This window comes from Abramis brama (genome assembly GCF_963993115.1).
Source record: "Abramis brama genome assembly, chromosome: 18".
In the NCBI taxonomy this organism is placed as follows: Eukaryota; Metazoa; Chordata; class Actinopteri; order Cypriniformes; family Leuciscidae; genus Abramis; species Abramis brama.
This window is the reverse complement of record NC_139980.1, coordinates 12,942,154-12,958,970: the sequence shown is the minus strand read 5'-3', so window position 1 is coordinate 12,958,970 and position 16,817 is coordinate 12,942,154. Positions and strand designations below refer to the sequence as shown.

Here is a 16,817-nt window from a genome sequence, read left to right as displayed (position 1 = left end):
ACGTGTCTTCAGCTGTTAAGGCAGACATTTACGGAAATCACATCCATCAAGCAAGACTAGGTGAGTCGCTTAAAGTCTTGCCTAGACAAAATGGTGCACGCATGTAACTTTCAAATTGACTAAAAATCTTTAGTCTTTCACAAAGCTCAAATGTAAAAACTGATCCCACAGTTTATACTGAAAACTGATCACAGTTGATACGATGAGGGGAAACTTGAGCGTAAGGACAAGATTACTGTATTGAATCATTTTGAGGTCAAGTTTGAATGGAGCGACTTTTATTCTCATGAAACGCAAAGCATGTTTAGAAAAGGGCTGACGGGAACAGTGTATCTGCAACATGTCAGAAATAGCAGGAATAAAGGACGAACATTCATCCCTTAGAGGGTTGGCACTTTGACTAATGAGGATCCCGTCCATGCCGTATTATTGCGAAATTCGGAGAGGGAGTGCGAGAACACTTTGGGGATACAATTAAAAAAAATAACCCAGAAGAGTTTCTCTCTGGGTGAGTGAAAGAGCTTGGAGGAGAAGAAAAAAAAAAAAAAACATTTATTGGAGTTGTATGGGCATGACAGATCTAAATCTAGAAAATAGTGGGCTGTGCACCTTGACCCTCGATCAGATCGTGAAAAGAAAAAGCACTGGCTGATGTTCCAGAACAATTTGTGACAGTTTCTAGAACAAAACAACACTCAAAAAATTAATTTTTGCCTCTTGTTAAATTTAATGAATTAAAATAAGCTTAAGTAACACTATTGTTTAATATTTTGTCACAACTTAATTTAACTGTTCAATCAACCTAATATATTTAAAACTGAAGTTTACTTAATTAATTTGTGTGAAAACTACATGAATCATTTTTGTTGACAACTAACTGGGCAGTGGATCTGTAGTTCCCAGCATGCTTTGCAAGGGACTGCATTAGGAGGGTAAATTTAGGGATTAAAGTGTTTTTTTATGTGTTTTTCTGTAAATGGAAAGATGTTGTTAGTTAATGTTAGTGTTTAATATTCACTTATGTTAGAAACTTAGAGGACTTTCTGTAATGTTTTAGAATTTTGTGGTTACCATTATGCAGAAGAGTGGCGACTGTGTTTAGTTTAGGGCTGTGGGCACTCAGTATACACTACACATGAATTAAACCTCTTTCACAGACCTGCATAAGTAATATTCAATATTACTCTGTAAAAAGTGGTTTTAATTAAATTGAACACTAGTAGCTTCTATCATTGGAAATAACTGTAGATTATTTACTGTAGATCAAATTAGCTAAAATTATAATGTTGGCGATTTTAGGCAGGGCAAAAATTAAATGTAGTCAACTTGACAAAACTTTATCTAGCAGGAATGACTAAATGAATTTAAGTTCATACAACAAGATTACAATAAATCATTTCAAACAAATTAGATTTTGTTGGAAAAATGTCATTCATTTTCGTGGAAAAGGTTTCCTTAATTTAATCAAGTTCGTTCAACAGCTTATTTTTTTGAGTGAATGTACATCTGCAATAAGCTTACACTGGGGTGCACAATATTGGAGGAAAATGACATTGGCATTGTGATCATCTGTTTTTTCTGCAATATATGTTGCAATATGAAAAGATACAGGAAGTTTCACCAGATTACTTGGATAGCTGTATTTGGAAATAATTAATCATATACTGACTGGGGTGATTTTGTTGCCAGGAAATAAACAAATGCACTGCCGTTTTCAGAGTAAAGGCTCTGTATGTTCATTTACACGTGTGCAGCTCACAATGTCTCAGAACGGCTTGACTCACAGTAAATGAACCAAGCCGTTTTGACACTATGAAACACTGTCATGAACTACATGTGTGCAAATCACTCCTAAACTGGTAGCACATATATTTACGATTTGACAATTGCACTAAGCCATATTGATTTTATTTTGATATACCGTGCAGCCCTAGCACACGTCTAACGTTAACGTACGTCACAACGTGGCGCATAGGCCTCGTGCCTATAGGCTAGGCTTTACAGGAGAGCTGAGCGGCTAATCTGTGTCATGCTTGCGGCCGAAGGCCTGAAACCGGAGGAGGGGAAGGAAGGGGGAGGGGAGATCACCCACACATGCCTCGTGTTGGGGGAGGATATTAACAAGAATGACTGGAATTCACTTTAGTCCAGCCACCGCTTTGGGTCAGGTGACCAAGTCCTGAGGGACACAGACTTTTCCACGTGCCATCCTCTAATATATTCATCTCACAAACCGTGAGTGGTGGATCACAAAGTATTCAACGCGGTCCACACATCTGTAAAGATCGGGAGTGAACAGCGTTTGTTTTGAAAGGCATTCCTGACACAAGCCCTGTCCTGACTCCGCACCTAAAGCACGCAGAGTGCACGTCAGAGTGGTATGCAACGATTCAGGGTGGCCTGTGCTGTGAAAAGAGAGATGCCTCACACAGTATAGACCATTTGGCCTGTTCACGGGCAGCAAAATAACTCGTTCTGGACATACCAGACATTTCCAATGTAATGGGAGTTGCAGCTTGCTCATTTCCTCCTCTTTAGAGTGACGCGTACCAGGGCTGGACTTGTCTGTTCAGCCAAATTAAAGAGGTTGTCTCTTCTCAGAATTTAAAGGGGGTGACATTTATTTGGATGTTTGTTTGTTTTTGTCACAGAAAGAATATTAAAGTGGACATTGCTTTTGTGTTTGAGTGCGTTTTTGTCCTTTTAAATGAAATTTAAAGATTGAGCTTTGCCACCACAGGAATAAATTACATGTTAAAATATATTTAAATAGAAAAGATATTTATTTTAAATAATATATTTTAATTAATTCGATTTCATATTATTGTTTTGGCTGTATTTTTTGAAAGAGACTTTTAAAAACATCAAAAAAATCTTCCCAAACCCAAACTTTTGAACACTACTGCAACTGCATCAAAGAAGATGCTGGTTAATAAAATATTGAATAGGATGAAAAAGATTTAAACAGTGTGCAGTTCAACATCAGGGAACATCTGTGAGAGTAAACAATAAAATTAACCTTCTAAAACCGTGAAAAGTTTACTAGTCTGCCTAATTAGCATATAATTGCTGATCTTGCTGTGTTGAGTAGCGGTTTAATGTATATCGTTATGAGGGTCTAAATTAGGAAACACTATAGAACATACACAAAAGGGATGATAATGATATTCAACATATAATAAAAGCAAAAAAAAAAAAAAAAAAAAATGCTTGGCAAGGCCTTTAAAACTGTGTGCGTGTCAGAACGGCAACCAGGAATGTCATGAAAATGAGGCAGAGAGAAAATCTCAGCAGGTGCAGACTTAAAGAGTTGCAAAGCTGCAAAGAGTGCCTGTAAACAGAAAGCACGGCCAAAACCCAAGCTTACACAGCTCGATCTGAGCTTACATGGCAGGGCGCACAGCTTTTCACCTTCTCTCAGACTAGCAGTTTCAAACAGTCTCTCCAGCCACTGCAGTTTATTAGGTTATTTGCTGCTTGTTGTGAAAGTAGGCTAGTCGAAGGCATCTCCCACCAGTAGGAATAAGGGGCGGCAGCTGCTGTGAATAAGGACATGTGCACCGTCTGTTGTACGCCGCAACAAACAAGACGATTCCTCCATCAAGATTTGCCCAGGTGACATGTCAACTTGACAACAAACAACTATGATGTTTGAGGCAAGAGCCAGCTGGTAAGTCAGGTACAGTTGATTTTACCAGCCCCACTTCATAAAGCTTCATTAGGACAGTTAGGTGAACACTACAGCAAAGGGCTGTTTGTGTACAAACACAGGGTGTAGGCAGAGGTTCTGAGTGCTCCTGTAGCTCAACAGCTAGAGCATGGCTGGCATCGCTAATGTCACAGGTTCGATTCCCAGCAAGCACAGATACTGAAAAATTGTATGTCATTTTGATAGGCATGCCAATAACAAGGCCTACCACAGGTTTCACGATTAGAAAGCGGGATACTCCTGCAAACATTTATGCACTATTCAGGGCTCCAGACTGCGACCAATTGGTCGCATTTTGCGACCATTTTTCCTGCCGGTGCGACCAAATATTTATTTAGGTCGCGCTGGCGCGACCACAACGTTGCCGAGCAGCGAATGCAAACAAAATGAAAGCGGAACAAAAATGCTCTACTCCTTTATGCTTCACGGACCGTTTATTAGTTCGGACTTCGGACCAATAAGAGAGAGCGCAGAGCCCCAAACTTGCCAGTCGCGGGCCGAGCTTGATCACGCGACACTGTTACTAGGAGATCCAGTGAAGAAATCCATTGAATTCGCATCAAACGCTTACAAGTACTAAACATCTTTTTCCAGCACTTCAAAACGATAATATATAGGCTATATAAATGTTATTTTATGACCAACACAGTTTTTGTTAACCCTTTAAAGATTGTCCTAAAACTAAACATTTTAAGATGTAGGAAAAACTCTTATTTAAACACTTATTTAAAAAAAAAAAAAAAAATGAAATTACCATTGTAAACAGTAGGATGCTTATTGGCTATTTTCACTCCCTAATATACATTTTTTCATTCACTTTGCTTTTAATTAATATTAAGACATTATGAATGATAATAATTAAAGTTAATTTCATCTACACCCTAAATTAAGCTTAGTGCTTTATTGTCAGCCCCAGTGCTTCCAGATATTTGTTTGTAGAACTTAGTGGCTCCGGTGCTGCTGCCCTCAAATGTTAGTCTGGAGCCCTGTGAACTTAAAATAAAACTGCACATTGTAATATCTGTACGTTAAGTCTACTTATTATTAAAGAATTTGTCAGTATTACAGTTATTTTGGGGGAAATTTGAATAATTGCATTGCAAGCTGATTTAAGGTGTGCCCCTAAATTTTCTGCTTGCGCTCCTAAAATTTTCAGTCAGGGGCTACAGCGCTCCTAGTAAAAAAGTTAGTCTGGAGCCCTGCTATTGCATGTAGGTTGAATGAGTAAATTAATCCAAAGAGATTATCAGAGCAAAACAGATTTGAAAACTTTCTGCGAGACGTAATTTTTACGAACTGTTTGAGTGATTCAGAGGTAATGCGTTTTCTCTCTCTCAAAATGCGCAAATGGCTTTACAACAGCACATTGCGTCTGCACTGCAAAGTGAGCTGCGATATAAGATTTCCACTTGCGGTGCGGGAATTTCGGGGACTAAATTTTCACTTGCCCAATTGGGCCAGTGTTGCACCATCGCTAAAGTTTATCATTTGCACGTGTCGTTTTGAGTCTTGTTCATTTAAATTTCAATGTCAATGAATTTCTGTGGAATTTCTTACCTAAATCCTACTGTTACACCACCTGAAAAACGCAAAGTGCTGTTTATTTCATTTGTATCTTTATTCTATTGTATTTATTTGTTCTTGTTTTATTACTGACTCCTTACATGTCTTTTTTTTTTTAATTCAGTTCAAAGTTTGAAATTAACCTTCCTTATGCTGTCTGTAAGCTTTTTTAACAAAATTACCCCAAAGTAAAAACACTAGGGCTGGGGTAAACGATTATTTATTAAACGATTAGTCGGGCGATTATTTTATCGATTAGTCGACTAATCTAACGACTAATTTGAATTAATTATCCTGTCTGTTATTCGCATATCTCTGTCGAACCGTTACTCCGATGGATTTCAAACTCGACAGCTGTCTGGGCACGAGTAAGTGCAGTGCCAAGTTTGACGTTGTTTGGATGAGAAATGAGAAAGATATTGTTAAATATATCAGTAAAAGAAGCACTTAGAAGGTTGTGGTTTAAAAAAAAAACATTCTGACATAAACACACTGTCAGCTACAATGTTTACTTCTGAATAATATAGTATAAACGTGATAAATCCATTTTGATTAATTTGAGTAAAAAAATTGTTTTCTTTACCAAGAAAGTGGCAAGATGAAAACCACTATTTTCTGTTTCAAACTTTCACATAGCATATTTAGGTTATAATAACATAAATAATTCAAATCCAGATTTTGATTTTCAAAGATTTATTATAAAAACAGATTATTTTTTCCCAAAAATGCAATAAATTCATGACACGTTTTTTTTTAAATGCAATTAATCCATTGAATCAATATAAAAGTTATTTTTCATATTGAAACTGTTGAAAATACACAACAAAGTAAGTTGATCCACATGACAGCCTCTGAACTCGGTCAATACTAATCTTATATACAGACACGTACTGGACTAAACATAGGCTATATTCAATCAGCCATCGCTAAGAAATACCTTCTGAAATTTTTTGACGGCGATCAGCTGTAAAATGGTCCTGCTCGGTTTTCGTTGACTTTGAGTACAAGAATTGAAAGTTTTTTAAAAGATCCACTGGGGTTAACGTGTCAGCATTCGACATAAGTTTGACGCTGTCGTGTGAGAATAAGCAACAGTCGGCATTTCTCTTCCTCCCGCGTGCCTCATCTTCATAATCTCCTCACGTAAATGATTCGACTTCGATGGCTTACGTTTCTTCCCTACGGCAGAAATCACCACAGGTTCATCAATGCCGTCAAATGTATAATTTTTTTTGTTTGTTTGTTGATCAAAAAGTGCAAAGTAGATAAGGAAAACTAGGATGCCGGGTGTATTCAAAGCGCCGCCGTTACTGTTTACAATGCGTGGAATGGTGCGCTGTGATTGGCTGAGTGGATTTATCACATTCTGCAGAGAAAGGAGACTGGCATTTGTCGCGGTTTGGAAAGAAATGGAGAAAACATGACAGAATAACACGGCGGGCGGTGTGTGTGTGGCGAGCTGTACCTCTGGGAATGGTACAAAAAAAAATAAAAAATAAAGAAGCGTCAAAGTAATTTTGACGTCGACGCATCGACGCACCGCTACAGCACTAAAAAACACAAATACATTTAGTGAGCAAACATTTAGGTGAGATAATTGTCATTCAATGAGGGAATTCATGCATTCAGGCATCACATTATAAATGTACAGTATGAAAAACATTAATTGTAAGAATTGCTAAAGAAAGATTAAATTTAAGTGAGCAATAGACGAAGGAATCCTAATGTAAAAGGAAACAAGTACGCACAACAAAACATACAATATTGGCAAATTAAAAAATCTCTGATAACGGCTAAACAATAGGGTGCCAAATTCTGCCAATATATTTTTAAAAACTCTCAATAATAAATTTTTCATACCGTCATGATGCCTAAATGAATTAGTAAAATGTAAACATTTTATTTTATTATTAAACAATTATTATATAATAATAAAAATGTTTACATTTTACAAATTAATAAAGTACTGAATTTTACTACCTGCCAGTTATCAGACAGAATTTTAATATTGTGCATCTCAACTTTGGATAAAAGTGTGCCAAAATGTGTAAATGTAAAACATTCTTTGTTGTATATTTGGTGAGAAAATTAGATTTCAAAACTGTGCCATTCCAAATTTGGACCAAATAAACAATGATTTATGTGCAAACATATATGCCTTTCATTTAACAACAATGGCAAATACATTATATCAAATTGCATGCTACCAACATTGTGCGAGAGGGAGCAGTGCAAGCCTGTACATCCAGCAAATGCAACCACATTGACAGTTCACACCAAAACCTGCCAAGGAGGGTAAATACTATAGTCGCCGTTCATTCTGCTTAATCTTCTCCTTTAATTAGCCTTCAGTCTGCTGTCGAAGAGGAAGTCAGGCATAAACACCTGCATACTGCTCTCTCTCTGTCACCACTGACCTTGGCAAGCTGCGTTTGAGAAATCAAGCAAAGGAGAAAGACACTGCAATGATTAATATGTGCTCTGCTTGTTGCTTTGGCAAGAGAGCGCGATCATAAACTCAGTTATTAGGAGTATGCGATAAATTCATGGACTAGCCAAGCTTGACTTCCTGTCAGGCTCTTACAACAAAATGGATTCATGTGCACTAATTCAGGTTCATTAGCATTTCTTGTGCAACACTGAAGAGGAATTTCTCCAGTCAGAGCTCGTCCTCTCTTGGAAAATTGCCCCAGTGAGACAAGATGGACTGAACTAACAGATCCAGTCAATAGCAGAATGTGAGGCGCAGTCAATATGTCTGTCAGTGATAATGAGGTGCAGATCCCGTAGGGATCTCAGACACAAAAATGTTTGTGAATGGCGAAATTTTTAATCATGTTACTTATTCTGAAAACAGAATAACAAAAAAATAACAGAAACCCAAACATAACCCCTATAGTAAATACTTGAAGTTAATTATTACACAGTAATTACACTGTAACAATGTTACCTTATAATAAAGTGTAACATTAAATTGTTCAAATATCCATTGACAAAGCTGTAAAAATTAACTGACAAAGACTTAGAGCTGCACGATTAATCATTAAAAGATTGCAATCTAAATTCAAACAAAATAGAGTAAATCACACTTTGAAAGTAACTTTTCTAATTAAGATTGTATATACTACATCATTACACCAGTAGGTGGCGACAAGTGACTTTTTGGGATGCTGAAAAAACTGATTGCATGTTGACAATGTTGTGCGATATTAATATTAGGGATGCACCGATACCACTTTTTCCAGAACGAGTCCGATACTTTCATTTTTGGTGCTTGCCGATACCGATTCCTGTATTTTCACTGCATTTGTACAAAAACAAATTATATATTGCGTAAAGAAACCAAAAGAATATGAATTATATTAGTTTGCTTTGTTTAGTAAATATATATTTCCTCCAGGTTATTTTCTTGCTTATTTATGTATAATTTAATTGCACAGCACATATTTAGAGCTGCTCCAGCAGGGCTCCGTGCTAAGGATTGCGTCAGTGGTTCAAATGTTTAAGATATCAGAGAAATTTCACAATTCTCTATTCCAATTTTGATGCTACATCAAAAACTAGTAGCCTAATTAATGTAAATTAAAACATTATTAGAATGATTTCTGAACAATCACTGAAGACTGGAGCAATGATGCTGAAAATTCAGCTTTGCATCACAGGAATAAATTTCATTTTATATTTTATATTTATAATTACATTAAAACATTACAGTTATTTTAAATTGTAATAACATTTCGCAAAATGTTTTTGTATTTTTAATCAAATAAATGCAGCCTTGGTGAGCATAAGAAAATTATTTACTGATCCCAAACTTTTGAACGGCAGTGTAGGTCTAACAGTAGTTTTTAGGTACATAATATGAATAAAGTAATCAAATGTGAAATAATACTGCATATCAGTGTATAAATGAAATATAGATGAATCTTTATAAATTTACAAAAGTAATTCAGTTAATAGCAGTGAGTGATTACTTTGTAGTTTGATTAACAGTCAAAAACACAGCAGCAGGTTTATCGACCGAATGCACGGATCCATTAAAGCCTACCCTACTGTACATGCATTTTCTTTGTTTACGTTCATTATGATATAACTATATATTTCCTGACTATATTTACCAGGAAACTCGCCAAGACGGACATTTTACATAATTATTTGTGAATTTGTCCGTTCAAGCGCAAGACGTGAAAGAGAATTCAATTCAATTTGCGTGTGTCTGAGGCAGCTTTCAGGGCAAGCACTTCGGATGTTTGCGTTCATGAAACCTCTTGACCTGCAAACGTCCTGTAATAATGTAGGGAACCACTCGTTATAAATCACCATAACGGTTCATATTTTGCTTACACGCATGTGTGCTGAGTGAATGATCAGCAATCAAGAGCATGCAACAGAAGTGCTCGCTCTTTCTCTCTCGTCAGTTAACATTAGTAACACATGACTCGTTTAACTTTCTTTGCCATTGACATATCCGACAGAACTACAAACTTTCCACTGATGTCTGCGTACACAGCTTTATAGGCGTTCAAATATATACATTTCTTTTTGTTAAAGCTGTGTTTTGTTATTTGATTACTTTTACATAATTATGTGTCCGCACACTGCAGTGTGTAGGCTACACAACAACCCTCTTATGGTAAAAATCAACTATTTCCCCACAAATCAGAAAGTGTCTCAAAATATTCAGGAATGCTATACATTGTGACATCAAAGTAACAGGCCCAAAACTGACATACCCATTAGCTCCTCCCCTTTTAGGAGAATTGAGTTCTCTTTCACCTGTTTGTGCACTTGAATGGTTTAAAATCGCTTGAAGATTTAAACAGCCAAGTCTTAGAAACACATGCAAATGATGAACTTGATGGTTAAACTTTATAACTAATCTGCAAATCACATGCATGCTGAACCACGGGGCCTGGTCCGTACGGATCAGCTACAATCCGTTATACCCCTAAATTATTTATAATAAACACTTCAACATTCCATTAAAAACTAAGATTGTCAATTTTGAATGTGAGGCAGGAGACAAAAACCGTGAATATCCAAATGTCGTCAAATTGACAAACACTGAAACAAAGTCAGTCAACAGACTTCTGTTAGAGCTTCTCTTATTTTATTTCTATATTTCAACCAAAGATGTTTATAGGTCACTTCCAGAAAGCCATGTGTAAATAGAACATAGGGTACATTTCTTTTACCACAAAAGGTAAACCAGGATCTCCAAGTGGCCATTCTAAGATGAGGAACACTTATACATAAACACATAAAATGGAAAGCAAGTATTGAGAGCAACCACTCTGTGCCAATACTGCACTTTAGAGTAGCATTAGTGCATTGCTTGTTTAACCGGCAGAGGCATAACATCCTCCGCGTAAATCATTAACCTCCACAATCAAGGGCGCCATAAGAAAGCGTGTGGCCTACCAGTGCTGTAGTAAGACAAGAACAGAGGAGTTTATGATTCCTGGAAATTGGGTCATACTATGGCTCAGTCACAGTGATGGGATGTGAGGTGGCACCTGCTAGTGACGGGTTGCACGAGGACAGTGGCGGTCTTTACAGGAGCAGACACACTGGGGTGTAATCTCATTACTGACGTCAACCCAACACCCAGGACAGAGAATCTACTCATGGTGAAGGCCAACCGCAACCAACAGGACCAGGAAGAGCCCGGAAAGGGGCATCCCACCTACTGCAGTCCTGTTTACACTTTACACTGAACTCTACGAGGAAGCGACTGAAGCCACAATGACTAAAAAAACAATACCGTCAGACTTGGCATCACCCTTATGCAAATGGTGATGGCAATAGCAACAATAAATGTAGCATAAATGTAAGAACATCAACAGGAATCAATGTCCCCAGAGTGTATTAACGGAAACATTTGCATTGCCCTTGAAACCAAAGTCCAAGATTTACATTTACATTTACAAAGCCTATTGTGTTATATATAGTAGCCTACATGGATTTCTAAGGTCTCTAAATGATTAACATAACCAAAACTTGGATGAAAAACCTGTTGTAGCCTACCCAATTTTCAATATGCCTTCCATAGTCCGACTGATAGTCCACAGTTTAACAAGTAGACCTTTTAGTATATGTTTTTTATTAAGAATGTACGAATATATATATATATATATATATATATATATATATATACAGATTTTTTTTTATTATTTATTAGAAAAATCACGTCTGAGTGAGTTTAAGTCATGGTCCATTAGGCTTTTGATTAAGGTTTATTTGAACATCCATCAATCATCATTGTATTGGATTATATTAAATATCTTCTCCCCCCACAATTAAAACTACAGAGATACGATTATTCAACTAGTATTTGTTCAAACAACGAGGCCAGGAATTCCAAGAGCAAATGTCACTGCAGCAATTTTGACAATAGCCTGAAGTCAGCTGGGTGATTAAGGCAAATGTAATAACGGATTAACAGCTCTTAAAGGGGCACGCACTGATTTATATTCCCAAATGCAGTCAGTACACCCAAATTCATCAACTTACCCCATTCCAAAAAGTCCGTCACGTGTTTTTCCCGTTTTAAGGGCGAGTTGCTGCACTCGTTGTATAAACATATGAGAATATCCAGCAGTGTCTCCACACTCAGTGACTTCTCGTTCTTCTGATGGCCATCCAGCAGCAACTGCTCCAACTTCTTCAGGCGCACCTTCGCAGACATTTTCTACCAATTTAGCGGCCTGGCTACCACTCCCACAGCCAGAAAATATAAAATAACACTTGTCGATATTAATATAACAGGGATTAGCGCTATAAATATATACAAGCGGGATTTATCTGGCTGATATGTGTGGAGATCTGAAGTCCCAGACTCCAACTGCTAGCCAGCCATCCAGCTAGCCAGCTAGCAAAATGTGCCCAACATTGTGCTCAGATAAACGAAGACCTAATGCGCCTAACCCCGTCGCTGTCCGCTGGTTCCCAGCGTTTCCACCCCCCTCCTCACTCCCGAGGCCCTGTCGGCTCCATTTGCCTTAATCCGGACAAATCTGTACTTTCCACTTTGCGGGATGTGTCGGGGCTTTTTCTCCCGTCGAATCTCAGGATGACTGGACGCTCATTCCGCTCTGCTGTATATCTTCAATAATAAATTCCCTAATGAAGAACTACACACTTCTTTACCCTACATAAATACGCCCTCCAAAAACTGGGAGTGGGTGCTTTTTCTAAGTAGGCGAATCCTTGCGTGTAAGTTGGCGCTAGCCGGTCTGCTTCTCCCTGAAGCCGAATATGGCTGCATTCGTGTTCAGCCTTGTCTAGCGCTCCCGAATGAAGAATCCAGACCGGGATCGCGGAGCCCCGCCCATCGCACCGGAAACGCTGGGGATATATGACGCCATTGTTTGATTGACACCGGGAGGCAGCTAGCACTGACCTCATCAGCCTCTCATTGAAATTAACGGGAATTTTGAGATTACAAGTTTCAGTTATGTGTTTTACTTTTGTATTTGAATTGCAATTCCATTTTTTTTTTCAATACCCTGCTATGTATATATTTTTTAATGTAATTTATTAATATTAATAACGTTTAATATAATATGATTAATAATATTATATAGACTACTATTTTATTAGTAACATACATATTGAAATATTTAATATTTTATAACATTACCACAACTATTTTAAATGCATATATTGAGAATGCAAATGACTTTGGTTAATATTATAAATATATTCGCAAAAAGGTATTTTTGAGAGATAGATTCTAGATAGTTGCCCCGTCTAAACTTTTGACAAACAAGCTCAAGTGTGTTTTTTTACACACAGTCCAGGTTTCCAATGTTCAGGTTCCAGGTTCCAGTACAGGTGTGATAATATTAATAATATTGTGCTATATTTTTTTTACATGTTTGGGTTTCAAAGTTTAAAAAGCAAAGGTTTGCACAACAAGACAATCAGTAAAGTTCATTTCCAGAAGTTTTTATTAGTCCCCTTTAATGGAGGGACGTTTGACAATAATGAAAATACCTTTTTCTGAATAATTTTTAAATACCTGATTTTCTGAAAATACCTAATTTACATACACACCCATACTGATTTTATTTGTAAATCATGTTTTCAAGTAGGCTATTCTAGCTCCACACAAATAGATTAACTCAAACATCAGTTTTTCATGGAAATGTACTGTGATCAAAAGATACAAAAATGTGCTGACAATAATGTTCCAAGCCATCTGCAGTGTAAGAGTCACACCTATGACCTCTTGATAGCCTCTCATTGCAATAACGCAGATTATAATTGCCTGGTCATTCACTAAGCTATTAGTCAGTGACCTTTTCACTGCCACTGCAGTCTGCTCTCATGATCCAAGAGCATTATTTATGATCAATATTATACTATTATAGTTATTTAATCATTTGTTGAGTGGTTAGTGCAAATGGTAACACTTTACAATAAGGTGCATTAGTTAACATTTGTATACCTTAGTTAATATGAACTAAGAATGAACAATACTTCTTCAGAATTTATTAATCTTAGACTAGTTAATATGAATTTCAACATTTACTAATACGTTATTAAAATCAAAGGTTGTATTTGTTAACATTAGTTAATGCACTGTGAACTAACATGAACAAACACTGAACAGCTGTATTTTTATTAACTAACATTAACAAAGATTAATAAATAAATACTGTAACAAATGTGTTGCTCATTGTTAGATAATGTTAGTTAATACATTAATGTTAACTAATGAACCTTATTTTAAAGTGTTACCGTGCAAATAATATCCACGTATTCATTTAGCCATTCAAACCTAGCTGTAGCATAGAAATGTGCACATCCTGATCTCGGCGAGTTATATCGTTCCTGAGTCAACATACTTTGTTGATCCTGGAACAACATTCCTGTCTGAAAATTTAATAAAAACCCTATAACCCCTATAATCAGAGGGAAATGATAGGTGAATAACACTGATGTAAAAGCACCTATAACCCTGGTTGTAAACTTGATATTAACTGTAAAATTGTCCCACAAATCTGATTGGCTGATTGGAATGTTGTTCCAGGATCAACAAAGATATTGTTCCAGGAACATGTTGCACTTGGTGAAATCAGGTTCTGCCACAAAATGTTTTCAAAGAATCGACAGTAGGATTACTGTCAATTCTTTGAAAACATTGACCTCTGGTGGTGAGACTGAGTGGCCCTTTTATCACTCTCTGCAGTCTTAGCACCTCCCATCGAGACGAATTGCAGACAGCTCTGGAAGACAGAATTGTGTTAGTGGCTGTTCAATATTTTATAAGCACAGGGCTTCAAATCTCTGTGGGAGCTTGTAAGTGTCAGGACGGATTATTTTTACTGCCTCAAGCGTAATTTCTGCCTTTTGCCTACATTTTGGTGCCCTGGGGTGTTTTTGGGGACACACAAGCTAGGAAAAAAAAAGGATAGGCTACCCTGTAGAGATTATTTGAAGTCTTTGCTTTTCCCCTCTTTCTGGTCCGTCGTTCTCCCAATCTGTTCTGACTGATTGAAGGTGGGGGGAAATGGACCACATGCTACACTCATTCACTGATTCTTGAATGTCACGCTTTAGCTTGCATTCCTCTCCTTCTATCACCCTGAAGCCTAACAGCTTCTGTTGCCAAGTGATAAGGATTCATAGAGGGAAGCACCTCTAATATATAAAAAAAAAGTCAAAGTAAGTTACTGTTGTTTTTATGTGTCACACTGGAACGCTGGAACTGTCCGGGGGTTAGGCCTATGTAAAAAAAATGCCAGTTCATGTTTAGAATATTACAGTAAACTCTGTCATGTTGCATTGAACATGTAAGACATGCTAATTTTCTTTTATCTTTGTTACATTCATTGTGCAGCAGAGGGAGCACCAGGCCTTCACATCTGCTCTCTGCACAAGCAGTGTGACGGATTCATTCATTCATGTTCTGGGATTGCCCACCGACACTGAGTGCATCTCACAACACAGCTTGGGCATCATTCATACATCAAAGCTAAAACTGGCCTTTAAAAACATGAGTTGGTTAAGGCCTTAATGAAGATGACCATATTGACTGTACTTAACATTAATTTTTTTTCATTTACCATCAGTTCCTTAAACAACGTCTTGCAAATTAACATGATGTGGATACGCTTTAAAATCATGCATGATTATTGTAACAGTTTAAGGGTATAGTCTCTCTTCATTTGGTAGACACCTGTCATAGGCTACTGTGCCATTTAAATATAGGCCTACATCATAAATTTCATGAATATGTGTGTTCACTAGGAAATAAATGATTGTAGTGTTAATAGCACCATCTACCATTTAAACTTGGTGTCTTAAAGTCCCCCTGTGGTGAAAATCAAGCTTTTAATGTTGTTTATGTTCATGTGGTGTTTTTAATATGCTTTAAGGCAATCATGTGCAAATTCATAAGTTGACACCATTGCTGAGTATTTTCTCCTTAAAACTCTAGTGAACCAAAGACAGTCTCAAAATCGCGTTTTGAAATCGCTGGTGTTTCTGACGCTCGATGGTGTTTTAAGCCCCCAATGGCTCCTTAGAGGCAGCTAACCCTACCCTCAACCTTAAACCCATCCCCTCGCTGCCTGGAAAGCGCCGTTGGGGGCATAAAACACCAAACACCGTTTCGGACTTCACAAAGTACCTTGTAACCAATCAGGTCAACGTGTGATCGTCAACGAGTGGATCTCTGAACTGGTGAGAGTGAGTGGAGGCGGGGCTAAGTTGCATATTCATAGAATGAGGCAACATTCAAGCTATTTTAAGACATGAAGAATTTTTTTTTTTTTTCAAGGAAAAAACGTTTAAATATGTAATTTTGGTGATCAAAAATGAGTTTTAAGGGATACAATTATTGACTACAGGGGGACTTTAAAAATAATAGGAGGAAAAGTTTGATCCCTTTGGCAATATCTTCCAGAGTCCTTTTTGTATCTTTCCACATATTTGCTTTTGAACTTTTACCATAAAAAGAATGCTAATGACTTTACTTTTTGTAAACGTCTGGATAATGGATTTATAAATATATATTCACAACTAGTAGATAGTAGATAGTTTCCACCTGTCCAAAATTTTTCACCAACAGATGCTTTTTAAACAGTACTTTAAATATTTAGATTGTTGGCTTCATTATCATATCTTTCAAAAAAGAATGAGATCAATTTTAGTTTTATAAAGAAATTCATGTCACAATTTATTTAACACCATATGAAACTCAGTAAAGTGCTTTGAAATGTTGATTGTAAGCATATAAAGTATTAGGCTGTATATAGTATGCTGTATTATGGTGAATACGATTATGTGAATAATTATTCCAATTATATAACTTGATGCCACTCAGCACACCATTAATATTTATATTAATTCTTTAATCAAACATTACGATCTGATGTTAGAGATTCCTCTTCAGTCGGAGGACATCGGGATATTGAAAGATATTTCAGTTAATTACTTATTTTCCTCAGAGGTGCTTTCAATCTGAGACTTCTACAAAAGCTGAGGGAGAGTAGGCAGATGCATGAAGTGCTAATTGGTTGAATGAATAGAGAAT

General features: G+C 36.9%; 1 protein-coding gene across 6 annotated transcripts in view; it reads right to left on the bottom strand.

Annotated features, from left to right (window-relative positions):
- cdc42bpb (CDC42 binding protein kinase beta (DMPK-like)) overlaps nt 1-12,604 on the bottom strand; it is a 69,277-nt gene extending 56,673 nt beyond the window's left edge. For all 6 annotated transcript variants that reach the window (XM_084091917.1, XM_084091918.1, XM_084091920.1 and 3 more), the window contains exon 1: nt 11,786-12,604. In XM_084091917.1, coding sequence (XP_083948043.1) covers nt 11,786-11,960 — 175 coding nt within the window. In that variant the 5' untranslated portion in view covers nt 11,961-12,604. The remainder of the gene's footprint in view (nt 1-11,785) is intronic.
- Between the last annotated feature and the right edge of the window lie 4,213 nt (nt 12,605-16,817).